The sequence below is a fragment of the Myotis brandtii genome, unplaced genomic scaffold, assembly GCF_000412655.1.
Source record: "Myotis brandtii unplaced genomic scaffold, ASM41265v1 scaffold634, whole genome shotgun sequence".
Taxonomy (NCBI): Eukaryota; Metazoa; Chordata; class Mammalia; order Chiroptera; family Vespertilionidae; genus Myotis; species Myotis brandtii.
Window position 1 is genome coordinate 1,200,443 of NW_005370427.1, and position 14,646 is coordinate 1,215,088.

The 14,646-nt window shown below is 47.7% G+C and overlaps 1 protein-coding gene across 1 annotated transcript in view; it reads right to left on the reverse strand.

Moving 5' to 3' along the window:
* Positions 1 to 14,646, reverse strand: part of CNBD1 (cyclic nucleotide binding domain containing 1) — a 195,813-nt gene that overhangs the window by 53,275 nt on the left and 127,892 nt on the right. Inside the window, exons 9-10 of the mRNA XM_014528438.1 lie at positions 12,417 to 12,526; positions 11,018 to 11,168 (exon numbers count right to left, since the gene is read on the reverse strand). Of these exons, the coding sequence (XP_014383924.1) occupies positions 11,018 to 11,168; positions 12,417 to 12,526 (261 nt within the window). The remainder of the gene's footprint in view (positions 1 to 11,017; positions 11,169 to 12,416; positions 12,527 to 14,646) is intronic.

The window sequence follows — 14,646 nt, forward strand, 5'->3', positions numbered from 1 at the left end:
TGTGTGGGTGGTGGTGGGAACACCTGATGAGAGGAAGCAGGTGAGGTGTGTGGGTGGTGGTGGGAACACCTGATGAGAGGAAGCAGGTGAGGTGTGTGGGTGGTGGTGGGAACACCTGATGAGAGGAAGCAGGTGAGGTGTGTGGGTGGTGGTGGGAACACCTGATGAGAGGAAGCAGGTGAGGTGTGTGGGTGGTGGTGGGAACACCTGATGAGAGGAAGCAGGTGAGGTGTGTGGGTGGTGGTGGGAACACCTGATGAGAGGAAGCAGGTGAGGTGTGTGGGTGGTGGTGGGAACACCTGATGAGAGGAAGCAGGTGAGGTGTGTGGGTGGTGGTGGGAACACCTGATGAGAGGAAGCAGGTGAGGTGTGTGGGTGGTGGTGGGAACACCTGATGAGAGGAAGCAGGTGAGGTGTGTGGGTGGTGGTGGGAACACCTGATGAGAGGAAGCAGGTGAGGTGTGTGGGTGGTGGTGGGAACACCTGATGAGAGGAAGCAGGTGAGGTGTGTGGGTGGTGGTGGGAACACCTGATGAGAGGAAGCAGGTGAGGTGTGTGGGTGGTGGTGGGAACACCTGATGAGAGGAAGCAGGTGAGGTGTGTGGGTGGTGGTGGGAACACCTGATGAGAGGAAGCAGGTGAGGTGTGTGGGTGGTGGTGGGAACACCTGATGAGAGGAAGCAGGTGAGGTGTGTGGGTGGTGGTGGGAACACCTGATGAGAGGAAGCAGGTGAGGTGTGTGGGTGGTGGTGGGAACACCTGATGAGAGGAAGCAGGTGAGGTGTGTGGGTGGTGGTGGGAACACCTGATGAGAGGAAGCAGGTGAGGTGTGTGGGTGGTGGTGGGAACACCTGATGAGAGGAAGCAGGTGAGGTGTGTGGGTGGTGGTGGGAACACCTGATGAGAGGAAGCAGGTGAGGTGTGTGGGTGGTGGTGGGAACACCTGATGAGAGGAAGCAGGTGAGGTGTGTGGGTGGTGGTGGGAACACCTGATGAGAGGAAGCAGGTGAGGTGTGTGGGTGGTGGTGGGAACACCTGATGAGAGGAAGCAGGTGAGGTGTGTGGGTGGTGGTGGGAACACCTGATGAGAGGAAGCAGGTGAGGTGTGTGGGTGGTGGTGGGAACACCTGATGAGAGGAAGCAGGTGAGGTGTGTGGGTGGTGGTGGGAACACCTGATGAGAGGAAGCAGGTGAGGTGTGTGGGTGGTGGTGGGAACACCTGATGAGAGGAAGCAGGTGAGGTGTGTGGGTGGTGGTGGGAACACCTGATGAGAGGAAGCAGGTGAGGTGTGTGGGTGGTGGTGGGAACACCTGATGAGAGGAAGCAGGTGAGGTGTGTGGGTGGTGGTGGGAACACCTGATGAGAGGAAGCAGGTGAGGTGTGTGGGTGGTGGTGGGAACACCTGATGAGAGGAAGCAGGTGAGGTGTGTGGGTGGTGGTGGGAACACCTGATGAGAGGAAGCAGGTGAGGTGTGTGGGTGGTGGTGGGAACACCTGATGAGAGGAAGCAGGTGAGGTGTGTGGGTGGTGGTGGGAACACCTGATGAGAGGAAGCAGGTGAGGTGTGTGGGTGGTGGTGGGAACACCTGATGAGAGGAAGCAGGTGAGGTGTGTGGGTGGTGGTGGGAACACCTGATGAGAGGAAGCAGGTGAGGTGTGTGGGTGGTGGTGGGAACACCTGATGAGAGGAAGCAGGTGAGGTGTGTGGGTGGTGGTGGGAACACCTGATGAGAGGAAGCAGGTGAGGTGTGTGGGTGGTGGTGGGAACACCTGATGAGAGGAAGCAGGTGAGGTGTGTGGGTGGTGGTGGGAACACCTGATGAGAGGAAGCAGGTGAGGTGTGTGGGTGGTGGTGGGAACACCTGATGAGAGGAAGCAGGTGAGGTGTGTGGGTGGTGGTGGGAACACCTGATGAGAGGAAGCAGGTGAGGTGTGTGGGTGGTGGTGGGAACACCTGATGAGAGGAAGCAGGTGAGGTGTGTGGGTGGTGGTGGGAACACCTGATGAGAGGAAGCAGGTGAGGTGTGTGGGTGGTGGTGGGAACACCTGATGAGAGGAAGCAGGTGAGGTGTGTGGGTGGTGGTGGGAACACCTGATGAGAGGAAGCAGGTGAGGTGTGTGGGTGGTGGTGGGAACACCTGATGAGAGGAAGCAGGTGAGGTGTGTGGGTGGTGGTGGGAACACCTGATGAGAGGAAGCAGGTGAGGTGTGTGGGTGGTGGTGGGAACACCTGATGAGAGGAAGCAGGTGAGGTGTGTGGGTGGTGGTGGGAACACCTGATGAGAGGAAGCAGGTGAGGTGTGTGGGTGGTGGTGGGAACACCTGATGAGAGGAAGCAGGTGAGGTGTGTGGGTGGTGGTGGGAACACCTGATGAGAGGAAGCAGGTGAGGTGTGTGGGTGGTGGTGGGAACACCTGATGAGAGGAAGCAGGTGAGGTGTGTGGGTGGTGGTGGGAACACCTGATGAGAGGAAGCAGGTGAGGTGTGTGGGTGGTGGTGGGAACACCTGATGAGAGGAAGCAGGTGAGGTGTGTGGGTGGTGGTGGGAACACCTGATGAGAGGAAGCAGGTGAGGTGTGTGGGTGGTGGTGGGAACACCTGATGAGAGGAAGCAGGTGAGGTGTGTGGGTGGTGGTGGGAACACCTGATGAGAGGAAGCAGGTGAGGTGTGTGGGTGGTGGTGGGAACACCTGATGAGAGGAAGCAGGTGAGGTGTGTGGGTGGTGGTGGGAACACCTGATGAGAGGAAGCAGGTGAGGTGTGTGGGTGGTGGTGGGAACACCTGATGAGAGGAAGCAGGTGAGGTGTGTGGGTGGTGGTGGGAACACCTGATGAGAGGAAGCAGGTGAGGTGTGTGGGTGGTGGTGGGAACACCTGATGAGAGGAAGCAGGTGAGGTGTGTGGGTGGTGGTGGGAACACCTGATGAGAGGAAGCAGGTGAGGTGTGTGGGTGGTGGTGGGAACACCTGATGAGAGGAAGCAGGTGAGGTGTGTGGGTGGTGGTGGGAACACCTGATGAGAGGAAGCAGGTGAGGTGTGTGGGTGGTGGTGGGAACACCTGATGAGAGGAAGCAGGTGAGGTGTGTGGGTGGTGGTGGGAACACCTGATGAGAGGAAGCAGGTGAGGTGTGTGGGTGGTGGTGGGAACACCTGATGAGAGGAAGCAGGTGAGGTGTGTGGGTGGTGGTGGGAACACCTGATGAGAGGAAGCAGGTGAGGTGTGTGGGTGGTGGTGGGAACACCTGATGAGAGGAAGCAGGTGAGGTGTGTGGGTGGTGGTGGGAACACCTGATGAGAGGAAGCAGGTGAGGTGTGTGGGTGGTGGTGGGAACACCTGATGAGAGGAAGCAGGTGAGGTGTGTGGGTGGTGGTGGGAACACCTGATGAGAGGAAGCAGGTGAGGTGTGTGGGTGGTGGTGGGAACACCTGATGAGAGGAAGCAGGTGAGGTGTGTGGGTGGTGGTGGGAACACCTGATGAGAGGAAGCAGGTGAGGTGTGTGGGTGGTGGTGGGAACACCTGATGAGAGGAAGCAGGTGAGGTGTGTGGGTGGTGGTGGGAACACCTGATGAGAGGAAGCAGGTGAGGTGTGTGGGTGGTGGTGGGAACACCTGATGAGAGGAAGCAGGTGAGGTGTGTGGGTGGTGGTGGGAACACCTGATGAGAGGAAGCAGGTGAGGTGTGTGGGTGGTGGTGGGAACACCTGATGAGAGGAAGCAGGTGAGGTGTGTGGGTGGTGGTGGGAACACCTGATGAGAGGAAGCAGGTGAGGTGTGTGGGTGGTGGTGGGAACACCTGATGAGAGGAAGCAGGTGAGGTGTGTGGGTGGTGGTGGGAACACCTGATGAGAGGAAGCAGGTGAGGTGTGTGGGTGGTGGTGGGAACACCTGATGAGAGGAAGCAGGTGAGGTGTGTGGGTGGTGGTGGGAACACCTGATGAGAGGAAGCAGGTGAGGTGTGTGGGTGGTGGTGGGAACACCTGATGAGAGGAAGCAGGTGAGGTGTGTGGGTGGTGGTGGGAACACCTGATGAGAGGAAGCAGGTGAGGTGTGTGGGTGGTGGTGGGAACACCTGATGAGAGGAAGCAGGTGAGGTGTGTGGGTGGTGGTGGGAACACCTGATGAGAGGAAGCAGGTGAGGTGTGTGGGTGGTGGTGGGAACACCTGATGAGAGGAAGCAGGTGAGGTGTGTGGGTGGTGGTGGGAACACCTGATGAGAGGAAGCAGGTGAGGTGTGTGGGTGGTGGTGGGAACACCTGATGAGAGGAAGCAGGTGAGGTGTGTGGGTGGTGGTGGGAACACCTGATGAGAGGAAGCAGGTGAGGTGTGTGGGTGGTGGTGGGAACACCTGATGAGAGGAAGCAGGTGAGGTGTGTGGGTGGTGGTGGGAACACCTGATGAGAGGAAGCAGGTGAGGTGTGTGGGTGGTGGTGGGAACAAATGATGAGAGGAAGCAGGTGAGGTGTGTGGGTGGTGGTGGGAACACCTGATGAGAGGAAGCAGGTGAGCTGTGTGCACTAAAGCCTGGCATTTCCTGCCTGCTCCCAGATTAAAGGGAAGCGGCTCAGAGCCTAGGGCAGCACACTCATAACCAGGAACTAGTGTTTTAAGTAGGTGAGAAGAACTCGAAATCTGATGTGCCTCAGCGGCAGTGAGGGTATGAGAGGGCGGAGGATGGAGGTGGTTAGGGATCATAAAGAAGGTCACTCTGTGGAGCCCCAGGGGCTGCGGGGAGAGACGCTGCCTCTGCCCAGCTAGAGTGAGCCCTTCCCAGGAGCAACTGAGGGCCTCAGCGCCCCCCGCAGGTGGCAGCCACACTGCCTGGCTCCCCTGACAAACCTGAGGGTCTGAGCCTGGCTGGTTGGCTGCTGACAACAAGGGATGTACGGCTCAAGGCCGGCAGAGCAGAATGTGCCCTGTTACCCCAGGCAGACAGCTGCCAGACCAGGTGTGGACTCACAGGAAGGAACGTCACCGTGAGCCACAGGGCGGCACTGGGGACTGTGTTAAATAAATACCGAGAAGCAGGTATAGGAAATAAATTTCTTTTCAATCAAAACTTGGTCCAAAATCCCAAAACAAAGCAAACATTTTATTCCAATTAACTTTCACTTTTTCTTTTACTATTGTTAATAATGAGTAAAAGAGAAACATAAGGAAAAAAGTGCTTTGAAGTGCCATGCCTTATTTTTACCTTGAAATGTGTTTTTATACCAAAATGTTATCATGAAACCAGAGCAAAAGACAAACGGGGAGCGGAGGCCTATTGCCTGAGGCAAAATGTTCAGGCGTGTGAGCTCCTCTGCTTAACACTGTTTCCAAGGAGGCCCCAACCACGTGCCTGGGCTCCGAGAAGGAATGCTGACTGTTGGAAAGTAGAGCTTTCCGATAAAAGTACATTCATGCCTGGCCCGTGAGGCTCAGTGGTTGGGCGTCATCCCGCACACCAGGAGGTTGCTGGTTCCATTCCAGGTCAGGGCACATGCCTAGATTGTGGGCTCGATCCCCAGTAGGGGGTCATGCAGGAGGCAGCAGATCTATGAGTCTTTCTCATCCACATTTTTATCTCTCTCTCCCTCTCCTTTCCTCTCTGAAATCAATAAAATCATGTTTTTCAAAAATAGACCCATCTACAGTAAATATGTGGTTCCTCGGGCTTTTGATAAAGAGAAAGTCTGTGACATTCTTCCTGTTTGAAAACAAACGTGTTCGGGTCGTGAGTGAATGAGTGAGTGGACAGAAACCTAATTTAAAATGAAGTGGGGCAGAGGAGGCGCTCTCAGCCCTCGCCCCTCACGGGGCCTGAAGGAAAGGACTTGTTCGGAATATTCCTCCCCCCTCCCCCTACAGACCACGCCGCCTTTGCTGGGCACACACACCTCTGGCTGCCACGGCTGGCTGCAGGCTCCCAATTTGCAGTTCCCTGTTGTTCTGGAATAAACCCATTTGCTGGAGACACGCTGATTTTGTGTTTAGGTCCACAGTACCCTTGTCACCTGGGATGTGGAATTTTCTTTTCAGGAAAGACAATTTAAATCCAGAGCTATCTCTTATTTTTTTCAATGGTTGACTGAGATATAACTAATAGCAGAGGTAGTTCATTTTTTAATATAAAAAGCAATTCTTTCTCATTATAAGAGTAGGACACTTCTTTTAATGGTAGAAATGAGAATTTCAGATATCAATAAAATTAAGATAGCTGGTATGCATAATTTTAATCTAATGACTTAAGATATCAGTTCTGAACCTGGACAGAAATATATTACCTTCATAAAAATAATAACCTGATAAACTGCATCCCCAGTGGCATTGATTGAAAATAAAGTATATGTATATTTGCTTAAACTTAATAATATCTCTGTTCTCATTTTTTATTTAGATTCTTCAGGTAATGTCTGAGAATTATGAACAAAGATTACAAAACAGGTTATTTCTTATCTTCTAGAAGTTAATGAACCAAGTGAACAAAGAAACCACTCTTTAAGTCGTTGTAAACATTGCAAAACAAATCCCTGCACATCTCCTCTACGGTCACACAGAGGAAGCTGTGTGTGACTCTCCAGGGAAAGGTATAGTGAATGTATTGCTCACATTAGGTATCTATCCTATATAATAAAACCCTAATATACAAATTGACTGAACAGCGGAACAGCCAGTCACTATGACATGCACTGACCACCAGGGGGCAGACGCTAAATGCAGCTAAACGCAGGAGCTGCCCCTTGGTGGTCAGTGTGCTCCCACAGGGGGAGTGCTGCTCAGCCAGAAGCAGGGCTCACGGCTGGCGAACATGGCGGCAGTGGTGGGGGCCTCTTCCACCTCCGCGGCAGCACTAAGGACCCTTCAGGGGATGTCCGACTGCCAGCTTAGGCCCAAGGGGTCCTGGACTGCAAGAGGGCGCAGGCCAGGCTGAGGGACCCCTCCCCCCAGTGCACAAATGATCTGCACCGGGCCTCCAGTCTATAAAAATAAAAGCATAATATGCTAATTAGACCAGACGTCCTTCCAGATGTCCTTCCTTCCAGACAAAGCCGCAGCAGGTGGGGGCCATGGCAGAGGCGGCTGCCGCTGCAGGAAAAGCCAATGCTTTTGCACGAATTTTGTGCCTTGGGCCTCTAGTACATATATAAAAGGCTAAGTGACTGATGTACGTCCATCAGACCGTCAGACTGACTGATCAGAAAGTACTTAAGGCATGCACTGGCAATTAAAAATAAACATTGACTCGTGCATGCACGATACATACTATAAAGCTCTCGCTGGCACCAATCACATGCATGTGTTTCCATCTGTCATTGTTGAGCCTGGTTGCTCCGATTCCAAGAATTGATTTGTCCCCGTCTGACACTGGCCTCCCATTTAAATTAATTTGAAGACAGTTTCCCATGATGCCAGCATTTGGGGTGAGTATTAATATATCACAAGGACAAACTCTAGACAAATTAGGTATATTCCTACCTGAATATTCCCAGTCTGTCGGACATGGTCAGTTATATGTTGCTTTCTCTCAAGTTCGAAGAGCATGTGATGTTAAAGTTAAAGTTGTAAATACTTCATCACAAGGGAAATTAGTCCAGCACTCTGAAAGTGTTTTCACTCTTAATGTGGTATAAAGGGAGATATTAGAATAAGTTTAATCAATTTATCAGTCATTGTTTGCATCAATGTTTTTATATCATGTCTTTGCTGTTGTTATATCATGTTGTTATTGTTTATTTATTAATCAATTTACATATTATTTTCATATACATTTTACTAATTTTCTTTCATCTCTGAAACCTCTATTATAGAGAAAGGGCAAATAGCAATATTAAAATATTTCTTCTAATTAATTTCCTTTCCATGAGCATGAGTCTGTGCCCCAGGCCACTAGTTTACTAATGATTGTTGATAAACTGGATCATTTAAACGCTATTGGCTCTTTAATATGATTTGCATGGGAACAAATAGAGAATATGACCTTGTATGCTTGAAGATATGGACTTTATTCTTTCAGTAATACATTTTCCAGGTCTAAAAAAAATCACTCTATTTAATAATCTTTGATAGATTAGAAAGTTCAGCTAACATAATCAACATATGACTGAAGATTATGTTGGAACATATTGGTTTGACTTAATGCTTGTTTATTTATTTATTTATTTCTCAGTTCTATGTAAGTTGCCTTTAATTTTCTATCACCAGTGCAATACAGCAGCTAAAAAACAACACTTTTTCTCAATAGCAAGATGGCATATCCTGGGTTTGCTCATGTCTCTTATTCCAGTTTAACATTTTCATTTGTCTTCAACCTGATGTTTTTACTTTCCCTTGGGCCCTGCCTTACACTGTTTCACAGAGGTGGGTTCGGATATGAGACAATAAAGGAAATGGAATAAATGGAACTAGGATAAAGTTATATGAAAATGCAAATAGAAAGATCATCTTTGTTTATGTGTGAAGATGACCCTTCCAGCAAAATTAACTATTAAGTTTTTCAGTAAAACTATTTAGTTAAAAAAATTTTTTTTTTTACTTTTTTGGAATAAATTATAAAGTAATTAGAATGTAGAAATAGCCGAAACCGGTTTGGCTCAGTGAATAGAGCGTCGGCCTGCGGACTGAAAGGTCCCAGGTTCGATTCCAGTCAAGGGCATGTACCTGGGTTGCGGGCACATCTCCAGTGGGAGATGTGCAGGAGGCAGCTGAATTAACTATTAAGTTTTTCAGTAAAACTATTTAGTTAAAAAAAATTTTTTTTTTACTTTTTTGGAATAAATAATAAAGTAATTAGAATTTAGAAATAAAGAACAAGCCAAAAAGAGTTCTCAACACGTTTCGGTTGGAGGTTTAACTAATTAACACACAGCACGGCAGTAGCTCCATCACATCAGTCCCAGCTGAACTAAACGTAGAATGAAATTGAAAATGTGAGCAGCAAAATCGCAGGCCCAGCTCCCACCACTCAGCCCGCTGAAGGCTGGTTTCCAGGTGGCACAGGAGATCCCGCTGCAGCCACTGCTGGAAGGAGGCCCTCGTGTGTGAAATGCTAACTTGCACAGAAGAGTCCCAGTGCATTTGCCTGCACCAGTTAACGTAATTAGTCCAGGAAGAGAGGGGCCTCGCTGTGTCAGGCAGAAGCTGTCGTTTAACTGGTGGTTATAATTATTTTTAAGTGATATTTACTTTGAGGAGGGAGTTGTATCTGAATGCCACAGAAGGGTGGAAAATTAATCAATGCTATTTCAAATTGATAACTTTGAAAATGAACACATGAATTTGAAACTAAACCAAAGCAGAGTTGAGCAGCTTGAGGGAACATATCCCCTAAGAGACACACAAAAAGTACTTGAAATTCAGGATAAGGGGATTCAGTCATATCATACCTGGATAATCATCAAAATCTTTCTAATTGAATTCATTTGAATCAAATATCTCACTCATGATAATTTCTATTAGTTTCTCCTCTTTTATGTAGTCCTTATTCAATATTTGACATTTTTAGTTTTATTGTAGATAAAATTATACATTTTATTAACCTACTAGAGGCCCAGTGCACAAATTTGTGCACCTTGAAAGGAACTGTGGGCTGCAAGACTGCAGTGGGCACAGGGGAGGGTCTCAGCCCATCTTCTGCACCCCCGCCTGGCCCCTCCTGCCATGGCTCTGGTCCCCTGTCTGCCAGCAGCCCCACTCCTGCCGCCACCGCTCCCATGTGCTGATGGCGCAGAGTGATTGGGGCCGGCACCAGCAACGGATTCGAATGGTGGCTGCTGCCCCGATCGCCCATCAGGAGCAGGGGGAGGTGGAGAAGTCCTCAGGGATGATCGGGGCCAGCAGCCGCCGCTTGCACCCGCTGATGATGCCAAGCGATCAGGACTGGCGCCAGGCACCAGCAGTGGGTGGGAGTGGGGCTGGAACTGGCAGCTGATGTGAGCACCAGGCAGGTCCATGGCACACAGTAGCAAAAAATTTTCATAACCACCAGAGGCTCATCCCAATGACAGCAACTGGCGCCCTGCCTTGGTCTGGCGCCCACCCACTCACCTGCTCCACCATCCCACCGTGGCTGATGCCCGCCATGTTCCGCGCTCTGCTGCCTGCAGACAAAGCCCACCATGTTCCACATGCGCCCCCTGGTGGTCAGCGCACACCATAGCAACCGGTTGTTTGGTTGTTTGATCTATTTGCATATTAGCCTTTTATTATATAGGATTGTGTTTTGACTTATTAACCCAAATTCATTTATCCTTTATACTGAATTGTATATCCCATTTGAGTATTTATAATGTTTGAAGGCCAAACATAGTAGCTGCATGATCACTTTTCTAATGTTACTAGAATTCTAAACTTTCAGATAAAGGCTTAAATACAAGTTATAGGTCTTCATATACACTTGATCTAGACTGTAAGTTGGAGGATAGTACACACTTGACCAGAACCAGAAACACAGCAGCAGTAATTTTAGAGATAAATAAACAAAGTGTTCCAGAAAAGGAGAGAGCACTGTGATTTTTTTCTTTCTTAATCCTCACCAAAGGATATTGTTCTCATTGATATTTAGAGAGAGTAGAAGGGAGGGCAGGAGGGATAGAAAGAGAGAAACATTGATGGGAGAGGAACACATTTATTGATTGCTTCCTGCACTCACCCTGACCAAGGCCAGGGATCCAACCTACAACCCAGGTACATGCCCTTGACTGGGAATTGAACCCTCAACCCTTGGGTGTGCAGGCTGACACTCTAACCACTGAGAAACACCAGCCCAGGAGGGAGTACTACTATTAATAGTAACTTGGAATCAGAAGAGATAGTCCAGTAATTTTAAATCAGTCTTTTGAAGTATTTCTAATATCATCTAAAGGAGCACCACTAAAACAGACAGAACGTGAGGTTATGGACATGCTGTCTCTAAGGAACATCACACACTTATTCTTCCTTAAGTGTCCTGACTAGACTGTGAAATATGTCCACTCTTGTCACATGATCAACAACTAAAATGTTGTCACAGTTACAAGAGAAGACGAGTCGGTGCTTACCACGCAGGTCCTTGCCTTGGATGACAGCCGCCTCCACCTCCTCCCCGGCCACCACGGTGCAGGTGAAGGGCAGCTGCAGGAGCGCGCTGAGCTCGCCAAAGGACTCCTGCTTGTGGAGCTGCCCCATGTAGACCAGCTTCCGGACCTTCTTCTGCGAGAGAGGGGAGTGGCGCTTAATGAGACGCTCAGATCACAGATAAACACTGTTTCTGCCAGAAACGCTGTTCACAAACCAGTGCGGTGTGTGGTGTTTAACATGCATTGCAACTTCATGCAACCAGAGAACACCTGTCCTTACACGGTGTGAGTTCTGTGCTATCGATGGACCACTTCGGCACCTAAGGGACCTGGGAGCACTGCCCTTCAGTGCACATTGCGCTTTTGAATCTGCCAAGATGTTTAGGAAACATTGAACTCATTCCACTCTTCAAAGTCCTAGGCTACCATTTTGTAAGCATCGCGCAGCTTAATATGTTATCTCTGACACAGGGATGAGTTGGTGAGCAGCAAGATGAAAAAAAATAAGGAAAGAAACAATGAAAATACAGGGTAGCCCTCAGGATAGGAGGGTGAGAGGAAGTCTAAAAAGGGGTCTCAAGCCAAGATCTATCTGGAAGGTGTGTCCCCCTTCCAACCAGTGCGCCTCCGCCCGACCTCCACAGGCCAGAGAGCCCACTGGGTTCGCAGTGATGAGCGCACAGAAGATGCCTGGCCAACCAGCAGCTCAGCTCGCACTCCCCATCGCTGCGCATTCGCGTTCTGCCCCTTTGAGAACTTCATAAACCTGGCATCTCATAGACTGACTCGCGTCTGAGCCTTTCGCCCCTTCGTGCAGGTTCTCGAAGGCATCATTCCTGTTTTCCGGGAGGTGTGGTGCTCCACCCCCAGATACCCCTGGTGCTGACCATGCAGCAGGCCCCGGGCACCTGGGTAGCTTACAGCCTCTGGCTAATGAAGGTACATGTAGGTCTTTGCGCAGGCATTTCATTTTATTTCTCTTCAGTGAATATGTAGTGAAATTTCTGGGCCATATGTTACGTGTGTTTCAGCCAACCTGATACCTTATAGTGATACTTTGTGGTGATAACTGACATTTTTCTGATAAATAAAGATGTTAAGCGTCTTTCAATGTGCTTATTGGCCATTAAGCACATTGGTCAATGATATCTTGATCACAACTCAATATATCTTACAACTTATCTTTCATTCTGGTATCTTACAACTCAGTGAGGAGGAGAAAAAAAAAACCAACCAAAAATAGTAAAAAACATTGAATAGAGATTTCACAAAGGAAGACACACAAATAATGTATCCAATAAGCAATGAAAAGATATTCAACATCCTTTATTCACTGGAGTTGATTAACAGATTAAAGAGAACATGAAAGTTTAAAACTTACCATTTTTTTTGGCTGTAATTTCACGAGTCCTACAACATTTCTATAAATGTTACAATGTCCAGAATTAATAAAAGCCACGAAAGGAATTATATTTCCACTTTCCACTATCACTGAAAACAAAAAAGATAATTCATTATTTCACACATTCCTCTCTATAAATGGTGAGTTTATAGAGAATTTCACACATTCCTCTGTAAATGGTAAGTTTCTTAATGGATGCCAGTCTACTGGCAGCACTGGCCTATGACAGACACCCACATCTGGCATCTACCGAGAAGGAAACATTGGTGTGACTGTGGCAGCAGAGGCCCCCCCGCCCCCCCTGCAGTGAATGGGGAGAAGGGCCAGAGGCGGGGGGCAGGGGAGAGAGGGGGTCAAGCCTCAGTTGGCATTTTTGAATCTTTGTGGTGTGAATTCCCTGCCATGCTAAGGCCAAACTGCCAATGGTTCACCAACTGGCTTGCCAGTCCCCGAGTGTGTAACATCCCCGAGCCCGATGGAGCCCGGTTAGCACTCTCCTCTCTCGGCGGGTTTAAAGCAAGGTCCTACGTGACCCGCCGCAAATTCTATTAATCCCTGAGCTTCGGGCTTTTCACCTTGAAAATGGCAAAACTAAGAGTCCCGTTCTATACTTGACGTGGGGTAATTAAGTGCATATAAAGTGCTTAGTATGATGGCTGGCACCTAGATTGCATAGTAAATCATACTGTTAATGTCATTATTTTTTGCTCAGATTTGTGAAGCTACCCTAAGACCAAGATCTGTTTGAAGCTGAACTGGATAATACCTTTATAATTACCCAGGCACTGATTAAAAAGCAATTGGAATAAAAACCTCCTGATCTACATAACATTTTAAATTATCAACATAATTTAATTTAAATAATAAAATCAATTAAACATACATAAATTAAAATTGCTACTTCAAATTGGCTTTTTATTTTGTTCATTTTGAAGCATATCAATATTTTTTCTGCAAACCCTAAAAGTAACAGAGATAACATATGTATAGACACATGTGTCTCTCCCATGATTTTTTAAAGCAGAGTAGTATTCCATTGTGTAAATGTACCACAGCTCTTTTATAATTAAAAAATAAAAATTTTGATTATTCAAAATTATTTATTTCACATTATATAAGAGTATATATCAACATGAGAAAATTTATTTATGTTATTAAAATAATAAGCAGGAAAATAGCATAGCTCTTTAAAAATTATAGTTAAAAAGAACAAGGTAACTATTGATAACATATTTACCATAAGCAAAAATAAAAAATAACAGACAATGGAAAAATACTTTAAGATAAAACAAGTGGCTTTTCAATTTTTTGTTGAAATATTTAAGAGAATATGTTATCTCCCTCTCCTCAGATAAAATTCAGAACTCAAAGTTTATAAAACAAAGACTGAAAAATGATGCTACTGTCAGTAATCAATTATTTTGCCTAAATAAATTATTACGGTAACACTTACACTCTCCTGTACTCTTTTTCTTATAGGCAAACAATGATATTACAAAGTTATTTAAGATATCGAAGTGCGCTTTGTCTATAGAATTCTGTGCAGATTGTACAGATGGGGAATTTCCTCGGAGGCCACACTCATAAAAGCAACGATGGCCTTGCACCCAGGTGGGGACAGTAAAGCCCGCCCTCCTTCCTCCAGTCAGCCAATGGACGCAGAGCAGGCCTGGCACACTGCAAGGTCCCCACAGGGAGAGGTGCACTAAGCACCAGGGAAACCCATGGAAACCCTTTCCTCTTCACTTGCCCTGTGCGCTGCTCTGCCTTTTCTTTAAAAAAATATACATATTATTATGGATGCAGGTTTTTTCATTTTAATTTTATTTCCCACCACCTTTTATCTCCTCTGTGCCCTCTACCACCTCCACCCATCCCCCTGCCCCCTGCAATCACCATACTGTTGTCCATGTCCATGAGTTCTTTCTTTTTTGCTTAAATTCTCTGCCTTGCACACGCGCAAGCATGCGCGTGTGTGCGCGCACACACACACACACACACACACACACACACAGGCTGTCTGCCTGCACTCTATCTATAAGCCTGTCTGTCTTTTGTTTGATGGTTCAGTTTGTTCATGAAATTCTACATATGAGTGAGATCATGTGATACTTGTCTTTCTCTGACTGCCTTTTTTCACTTAGCGTAATACTCTCCAGATCCCTCCATGGGGTAAAATTTTCTTCCATTTTATAGCAGAGTAGAATTC